The sequence below is a fragment of the Triticum dicoccoides genome, chromosome 1A, assembly GCF_002162155.2.
Source record: "Triticum dicoccoides isolate Atlit2015 ecotype Zavitan chromosome 1A, WEW_v2.0, whole genome shotgun sequence".
Taxonomy (NCBI): Eukaryota; Viridiplantae; Streptophyta; class Magnoliopsida; order Poales; family Poaceae; genus Triticum; species Triticum dicoccoides.
In genome coordinates this window covers 537,289,549-537,299,126 of record NC_041380.1, presented here as the reverse complement: position 1 = coordinate 537,299,126, position 9,578 = coordinate 537,289,549, and the positions used below count along the sequence as shown (strand labels likewise).

General features: G+C 52.0%; 1 protein-coding gene across 1 annotated transcript; it reads left to right on the top strand.

The window, feature by feature from the left end:
* The first annotated feature begins 646 nt into the window (after window positions 1–646).
* Window positions 647–2,431, top strand: LOC119286882 (gibberellin 2-beta-dioxygenase 3-like). The gene is made up of 2 exons (XM_037566354.1): window positions 647–1,568; window positions 1,687–2,431. The coding sequence occupies exons 1-2, from the start codon at window positions 651–653 to the stop codon at window positions 1,969–1,971; spliced, it is 1,203 nt and encodes a 400-aa protein (XP_037422251.1). The 5' UTR covers window positions 647–650; the 3' UTR covers window positions 1,972–2,431.
* The last annotated feature ends 7,147 nt before the right edge of the window (window positions 2,432–9,578 follow it).

The window sequence follows — 9,578 nt, the reverse complement described above, 5'->3', positions numbered from 1 at the left end:
AAAACTTTGTCTCAGTTTTGCAGTGGAAAATGCGTTAGGACCACTAGGCAGGCTGATACAAACCCGCGTTAGATGACACAACATGTCCGGACTGCATGATTTAGATGTATGCGGGCAGTTTGAGAATATGGGTTGGAGATGCCCCTAACCGGGAATAGGAATAGAAAGGAGAAGAAGATAGGAAGCCCTTGGCAACAGGCTTCGTATAGGAGCACGAGTTGGAAAAGAAAGACACATGTGCGCACAGGAACACCGCCCGTCGGTCCATGCATGATTGAGCAGCGTAGCATCGGCCACAGCACCCATCACCCTCCTCATTCCCGGACCCCAGCGCACCGGCGGATGGCATCGGCACACGTCGCCCCTCCCGGCTAATCGCCACGCCGGGGATTCAGTTCGCGGCAACTCCGGGCTCACTCAATACGGAAAAGGCAGTCGAGACAGGTCAGTCGACCGATGCGTGCACCCACACGACACGGGGTGAACAGCTCCTACCAACGTTGTCCATTCCCTCCCATTCGTTTCTCTACCCGCATTCCCGCCGCGTACGTACGTCGCCGCCTCTTCGGCCCCCCGCGCGCCCACTGGCAACCGCCACTGCCATCGGCGACCTCCTCCCCCCACGCCACCACTATATATACGCGCGCGCCATGAACGCCCTCCTCACTCCCCATCTCCCACTCGTGCGCCACCACAGCTCGAGTTCTCATCACCAGTGCGCCACTGTTGCGATAGTAGTAGCTTGTCGGCCCTGCCTGGTTCGGGGATCGATCGCTTGCCCTGCTTATTTGCTTGGCCCAGCTCTGCTCTGTTTCTTGGCAATGGTGGTCCTCGCGAAGCCGGCGGCGCTGGAGCAGATCGCGCTGCTGAGGACGCCGGAGGCGTGGGAGAGCTTCTCGGGCGTCCCGGCCGTGGACCTGTCCGGCCCCGGCGCCGCGGCGGACGTGGTGCGCGCGTGTGAGCGCTACGGGTTCTTCAGCGTCGTGAACCACGGCGTGCCGGCGGGCGTGGTGGACCGGCTGGAGGCGGAGGCCGTCCGGTTCTTCGCGTCGTCGCAGGCGGACAAGGACGCGTCGGGCCCCGCCGACCCGTTCGGGTACGGGAGCAAGCGCATCGGGCGCAATGGCGACATGGGGTGGGTCGAGTACCTCCTCCTCGCCATCGAGCGCGACGCGCTCTCCAAGGCCTCCCCGGCGCCGACGTCGGCGCTGAGGGACGCGATCAACGACTACGTGGGCGCCATGCGCGGGCTGGCGAGGACGGTGCTGGAGATGGTGGCGGAAGGGCTGGGCGTGTCGCCGCGGGGCGCGCTGGCGGACATGGTGACGGGCGACGCGGCGAGCGACCAGGTGTTCCGGGTGAATCACTACCCGCCGTGCCCGCTGCTGCAGGGGCTCCCGCCCAACTGCAGCGTGACCGGGTTCGGCGAGCACACGGACCCGCAGCTGGTGTCAATCCTGCACTCCAACGGCACGCCCGGGCTCCAGGTCGCCCTCCACGACGGGCGCTGGGTGTCCGTCCCGCCCAACCGCGACTCCTTCTTCGTCAACGTCGGCGACTCCCTCCAGGTACACACATTCCTTCCCTCAGGCCCATCCCATGCACCGGCGGACGGACGGACCGACGACGACCGGCGTACGGCGGCGACAGGAACAATGATTAACCAATCGGTCGGGGTCGGTGCAGGTTCTGACGAACGGGAGGCTGAGGAGCGTGCGGCACCGGGTGGTGGCCGGCAACGGGCCCAAGTCGCGCATGTCGATGATCTACTTCGGCGGGCCACCGCTGGCGCAGAGGATTGCACCGCTGCCGCAGCTGCTGGCGGGGACGCAGAGCTTGCCCCTCTACAGGGACTTCACATGGGGAGAGTACAAGAAGGCGGCCTACCGCTCTCGCCTCGGCGACAACCGGCTGGCCCCCTTCGAGGCGCCACCTGTCGCCACGCCACACGCCGACCGCCACCGGTCCTAGCCGGCCAACGTACGGCATACATCGCCGCGACATACTTCCTTGGGAGCTTTCGTACGTGTCGACGCACGTACACGACGGGAGCTGCTGATTGCTCCGGCCATGCCGGCCTCCGTACGCCGTGGCCCATGGGTGACCTGGCCGGATGTAAAGCTACGTACCTAAGCTTGGACCGGGGGCGTGGGCGTCCTGCCATGCTGCATGCCGATGCCGCGGTGGCCGGTGCCGCTGGGCGCGGCGCTGGGGCGAACCTCGATCCCGCCGATCTGTGTGGTCAAATGTACAGTAGTGGTAGCACTAGGGGTGGATCCATGAACCGAGCTTGCATTGGCCGGCTCACTGGCCGCTAACAGTTGACGTGCGGTGAAAGTTTGATGTGTGTCGGAGCCTTTCCAACAGGTGTGGTCTGGTTACTAATGGCTTTTCTATATATGGTAGTAGTGCTCTGCTCTTGTGCTTGTCCTTTGCTGTGCTCTGCTTCATGTCTGCTTTGCTTTTGTTGCTTCCACTTATGGCCAAGCCTGTTCGTCCGTGATTGGGCGTAGCGTATCACCGTGGTCCTTTTTTCATAGTAACACTGTTCGGCTTTAAGGCTTTAACTTGCATCTGATAGCATTTGCCTTCCCGCCATGGAGTTCCACCGGGATCATAATGTCTTGAGCCTTGAGAGTGTTTATGATGGCACTATTGTTCTTTCTAAGAAGTGATTACAAACCGCAATATGTTAGGCCAACTCCAGCGCGCGACCTCATCTTGTCTGGATGCGTTCGTTTGGGATAGAACGGATGAATAGCGCGGCCCAACACGCGGCCACAAACGGAGAAATGTCCGAATTTCGTCCGTTTTTGACTCATTTCCGGCCCAAACTTGCGCCGGGTTTGGAGTGAAACGGACATCGCGCGAACGGGCTGGACGCACGCCCTTGTCCTCTTCGTGGCCCACCTGTCGGGGACACTAGCAGTCCATTCACCTCCAACGCCTCCACCCGCTCTCCCCCACCCCAACCCGCCACCGGCGCCGCCACTATTCTCCGGCCGCCTCCTCACTGCTCACCCCCCTCCCCGGCCGTCCATACCAAACCATGTCTCGACATGGCCGCCACCACACCCGCGCATTCGTAGGAGTTTTGGCCGTCGCTTGGAGGAGATTTGGTCGTCGCCGTCGTAGCCGGTGCCCGACGGGATACGACTGCTGGCGACAGATATAGACCATGGCAGCTTCTGCCCAGTGCTCTAGAGCGGCCAGTAGCCAGCCGCCAACCACCCCTGCTGCATCGAGGTGATCATCGCGACCTCTTTGCCACCACGACCGCAAGATGTTTGACACTTTGCCCACAAAGGTATGGACAGTGGAGATGAATTTTTCTTCCACCACTTCATTTATTCATCGGACAATTCGTCCTTGGATGACGAAGATCTTGTGGTGGCTGCACTGGTCGTTCACGACGACATTGAACGGCAGCTTCCTCGGTACAGGGGGTCAGTCCCTGGCCATGCTCCCAACCTGGACCGCAACAAAGAGAGAGGCCATGCCCTGCTCTATACCGATTACTTTGCCAACACCCCGCTCTTCAAGCCGGATAAATTCCGTTGTGATTTTCGTATGACAAGGCATCTGTTCAATCGTATCCGAGAGAGAGTGGTTGCTCATGATCCATACTTCGAGTGCAAGACGGATGCCCTTGCCAAGCTTGGATTCTCCTCTTACCAGAAATGCACCGCGACCATCGGCATACTTGCATATGGAATTCCAGGCGATCTGGTGGATGAGTATGTGTGTATGAGTGAGTCCACATGTCTGCTTTCACTATACAACTTCTGCAAGGCCGTAGTGGCAGTGTTTGGCCCTGAGTACTTGAGGCAGCCAAATGCCGCTGATACAGAAAGGTTGTTGGCAACCAACGCAACTAGAGGTTTTCCAGGCATGCTTGGCAGCATAGATTGTATGCATTGGGAGTGAAAGAACTGTCCATTTGCTTGGCAGGGCCAGTACAAGGGGCATGTTAAAGCATGCACTGTCATATTAAAAGCGGTGGCTTCGCAGGATCTTTGGATATGTCATTCTTTCTTCGACATGGCAGGTTCTCACAATGATATCAACGTGCTGCCGCGTTCTACAGTCTTCGCAAGGCTTGCAGAAGGCCACTCCCCACCTGTCAACTTTGAGATCAACGACCACCAGTGCAACAAGGGATACTACCTAGCTGATGGTATATATCTTGAGTGGTCAACTTTTGTGAAGACAATCTCGAACCCCCAAGGTGAGAAGAGAAAGAGATTTTCCCAAATGCAAGAGAGTCCTAGAAAGGATGTGGAACGTGCTTTTGGTGTGCTTCAATCCCGATGGGGGGTCATTCGAAACCCTGCACTGACATGGGATGAAGGGGAAGCTTTGGGAGGTGATGCATGATTGCTTGTGTGATCATGCACAACATGATCATCAAGGATGAGCGTGATAACAGCATCTTCGACCAAGGATTTGATTTTCAAGGTGAAAATGTTGAGCCCCTGCACCAAGAACCGGCCATGTTTGAACAGCTTGCCCAATTTCATCGTGAACTGCGTGATTGACACACTCATTTGGATTTTCAAAATGATTTGATTGAGTACGTGTAGACTCACATTGGCAACCAATAGATGTATTGGTTCTTATGTTCATTCAAGACAATTTCGATTTGGTTGTAAAACTATTTTATGAGAGACAACTTCGATTGGGTTGTAAAACTATTTTTATTTTCAGACAATTAATATTTGGACGTGCAAACTAGTTTTGAACATTGAAATATGAATACATGGGCATTTTTGGCCATGACGGACAGGATGCGACCGCATGTTGGGCGCACAGCCGCCGCATCCCAAGACAGGCCCGGACACGGCCCCATTGCCCTACCCAAACGGACATAATCCGGGCAAAACAGAAGTCCGCTTGGGGTCATGCGCTGGAGTTGGCCTTAGAGAATCTACAGCCGGGTGCCTCAAACCATCTCTCATACGCCCGTGGACGCGCCCGATTAGTGACCGGACAGGAGAGAGAAGGAAAAACATGACCGAACCGGACCCCTTGTATCATCCCTATACGCCCGGGCTGTCTGTGAACCCTCGTATCCATCTCAAATATGGGGAGGATATGAGGGCTCGCGGACGCGCCTGGGCATTCCGCCACGTAGGACGTGGCTCCACCCCGGACCACCTTTTCTCTTTCTTTATTCATTCTTTTATTTCTCTTTCTTATCTCCAACAATCATGTGCAAGTGGCTGGACATATGAGAAGAAAAATAAGAAGTGTGGCAAATAGGGGCTCAAAACGGACACGCCCCGTCACTGACCGGGCGCGTCCATGGGCATTTAGGGGTTCATATTTGCTATGTCCGTCTGTAGATGCTCTTAGAGCACCTACAACTGGACTTTGCAAATCCGGCCCTTTAAACCCCCGAGGACGCGATCGGGCGCGTCCGTGGATAGTGACCGGTCACGCCTTAAATTAGTCACTTTGCATCTGCCTCTCTCATATTTTCTCCCCTAAATCCATACAAAGCATGCAAAACAATCCTATGTACTACACTAGCTACTCTTCGTCATTGGAGATGTCCACGACGACGGTGCCGGGCGCCGACTGGACGGGCGGGTAGGAGGGCTCCAGCTCATCCTCCTCCTGCTCGACCTCATCCATGTAGGCGGGCATCTCCGCCTCCATCTCTTGCCGGTGACGGCGTCTGGCCTCCGCTGCCGACTCCGGCCGGAGGGAATCGAGGATGGCCTGCTGCTCCGCCTGCAGATCCGTGTCGCCAGCATCTCCCACATCATCATCCTTCCCCTCCTCCTCCACCTCCTCCTCCTCCTCCACCTCCAAAACTCCTCCTCCGGATCCACTGCATCCGGAGACAACCCCGCAACGATCCGGGCTTCGCGTCCGGATATGCCCAAGGAGTTCGAGCCGACGCTCCGGCGTCAGAAATGGCTCGCTCCTCACCTGGCGGCATGGGGGCATGGCTACTAGGCGGACGGATGGGGTGGAAAGAGGCGGTGGTGTATAGAAGGAGGAAAATATGGATGGATGGTAGGGTTTTGATACCGTCGGTCGACTTAAATAGCTGGGCTAGGCACTACGCGGCCGCTGGAGTTGCACCACGAGGCGCTACCGGTCCAACTAAGGAGACGAGCTTTGGATTGCCGGGTTTTAGGGTGTTTCCGGCTAGGACCCATTCGTCAGTCAGACGTGGTGGACGTGTCCGGGCGCCCGCATATCTGCTCCATATTTGGGTTGGATATGAGGGGTGCCGGTCAGCCCGGGTGTTTGAGGCCCGTTTGAGGCGTCCATTTGGGTCGAAAATTCATGATCGATCAGTGACCAGGCGACCTGCCCGGGCGTTTGAGGAGGGTTTTAGACGCCCGGCTGTAGATGCTCTTATTGCCTATAAATACCTTTTTTGCGGGGTGGCTATAAATACTTGAAGTCATTTTATGAAAAATATACGCTATAAATACTTGTGAAATCAACACCTAACTTGTATATTTCCTTTCTTTTTCGCGGGGCAGCTTGTATGTTTCCATGACTCGTAATGTCACATCAACAAACAAAATGAGCATGTCCTCTGCATAGTTATACCCCCGCCGATCCTCGATCCCGCCGATCTGTTTGGTCAAATGTACAGTAGTAGTAGCACTAGGGATCGATCCATGAACCGAACTTTGCATTGGCCGGTTCACTGGCCGCTAACAGTTGACATGCGGTGAAAGTTTGATGTGTGTCGGAGCCTTTCCAACAGGTGTGGTCTGGTTACTAATGGCTTTGCTACATATGGGCGTAGTGCTCTTGTGCTTGTCCTTTGATGTGCTCTGCTTCATGTCTGCTTTGCTTTTGTTGCTTCCACTTATGGCCATGCCTGTTCGCCCGTGATTGGGCGTAGCGTATCACCGTGGTCCTTCTTTTGTAACACTGTTCGGCTTTAACTTGCATCTGATATTTGCCTTTCCCGCCATGGAGTTCCACCGGGACCATTAATGTGTTGAGAGTGTTTGTGATGGCACTATTGTTCTTTCGAAGAAGTGATTACGAACGGCAGTATGCATCGCCTATAAATACATGAAGTCGTTTTATGAAAAATATCTGCTATAAATACTTTGTGAACTCGGGAGTAGCTTGTATGTTACCTTTCTTTTTTTCGGGGATCTAATTAATCAAAATATTACAAAAATTAGTGGATGGAAAGAAAAATTATTATTTGTTGGAGGAAAGGAAATTCTACTAAAATCTGTTATACAAGCTATCCTAACTTATTCTATATCCATCTTTAAAATTCCTAAAAAATTGCAAAGAATTCATTGACGCAATATCACAATTTTGGTGGGGATGACAAGGACAATTAAAAGAGGATGCATTGGATGACGTGGTGGAAGATATTTGTCCCAAAAGACCAAGGAGGCGTGGGCTTCCAGGATATACATTGTTTCCATCTAACTTTTTTTTAAGATAGCGAACCACTCATGCCAAGCGGTAATCTGGCTTTGTTAGCCAAGCAAGCATAGCGGCTGATTGATAACCTGTAATCTTTATGTGCTGCAATCTTAGGAGCTAAATATTTTTTAGGTGGCGGTTTAATGAATGCAAGTCCAAAAAAGGGTTCCTCTTTTACCTTGCAAAGGATCATGGTAGGAGTTAACTCTCTAAAGAATGTTTATATATGTGGCGAATTGGAAATGGTCAAAATATTGATATTTGAAAAGATGCATGGATCCCGAATTGTGCAAATAAGAAAATTATTACTGTAGAAGGGCGCATCTTCTGTCAAAGGCCTCTGATTTTATTGATCCATTCATAAATTCTTGGGATGAAGAATTGGTGAGACAAACATTGTGGCCAATTAATGCACAAAGGGTGCTCGAGATCCCCTCCCTATGCATAATATGCCAGATTTCATTGCTTGGAGTTGCACAAAAAATGGCTTGTTCACTATTCGATTGGCTTATTTGGAGGAATGGAACCAACAACATAAGAGAAAATTGCAACATACAAATGGTATGGATAGAACCAATGTTAATCCTATCCCGGGGAAGATCTCGAAACTATCTTGTCCGGCAAAGGTATTTTTTTTTTCATTTGCGTACATTACATGGACCCTCCCGTGCCATGTTACGCTTACTAATAGACACATGAAAGTTTTGCCCATCTGCCCATCATGCTCAAATGGGCCAAAAGACACAAAACACATCTTGTTTCTATGTCAGAAGGCGAATGAGGTTTGGGACAAGTTAGGATTGCATGAGGTGATCAATAGAGCTTGTGCCGTCGATCGACCGGGAGAGGCAATTTTTGAATTTTTACTCCTTATGCCAGACCAAGAATTATCTATATTTGGTCTCCAGAACACACGTAAAGTGATCGCTATAACAGCTTGGTATTTATGGTGGGATATACGTAAACTGGTTCATGAAGAAAAGTTTCAAGATGCCCATCAAACTTCGATGGGGGCTCGTGCTATAACGGCAAACTATGTTAATACCAACTCCCCTAAGGCAACCGGTAAAATAGGGGGATGGACTACTCCTCCTGTGGGTTTTTGTTAAACCGAATGTTGATGCTTCTTTTGATCATGGTATGCTTAGGGGCACGACAGAGGCTATTCTCAGAGATGATAAAGGAAGGTTCATTGTTGGCGGAAATTGGAGGAAGGATTAGTGTGCTGATGTAGTAACAACAGAAGTATTGGCTCTTAGGTTTGGCTTACTCCTTGCACAGAAGGTGGGTTGCAATCGCCCTATTGTCAACTCTGACAATATGGAAGTGATTGCCACGATGAAGAATTGAGGACATCAACGGAAGCGGCGGCGGCAGTGTTCGATGATTGCTACTTTATGGCTTGTGATTTTTCGATTACTAGGTTTGAGCATTGTAATAGGGAAGCAAATAAGGTTGCTCATGAACTTGCTAGGCTAACAAAATTTTCCGTGACAAGGTATTGGTTTGAGGAGCCTATGGAGGATATTGTATATTGTGAGAGGTTAAGCTTGACCTTCTTTAAGAAAAATCTTTGAAAATTAGTAGTCTAGCATACGTATGTTCAAAACTAGTGCGATCATTTGCTGTTCAAACGAGTTCGTGTGTCTTCAGATTGGATCCTTCTGATCTACACTATTCTTCATCGGCGGCGGTTGCTGTTCTGCTGCGCCGGTCCTATGGGGTCTTAGCACTTCAATTTCTCGACTGTCTACTACAACAAGTTTTGTCCAGCTCCGACGAGGGAGGGGCGATGACGACGGCGTGCCTTCTGCTCGCTTCAGTGCTTGTAGTCGTCGCTAGATGATCTAAGGATCTGGATGTAATTTTTATTATTTCTGGTGTTCGTTGTAAGGTCATGATTGAAGATCAATAGACCGGAAGTTTTTTGTTCGAACAAAAAAGAGTTCTGAGAAACAATGGGTGCCATTTCAATTTCCGTACTGGACAAAATCTGAACTTCACCAATTAAAACTTGGAACCTTGTGGTCAGGCTTAGCTTGGGTGTAGACATGTAAGGCCATTAGTGGACACAACAGGGTAAGATCATCCAGTGCTTTTCCTATTTGGGTGCATCATCTTTCTTTGCGGCCTTGGACTAGGCTCCACTCGACCTC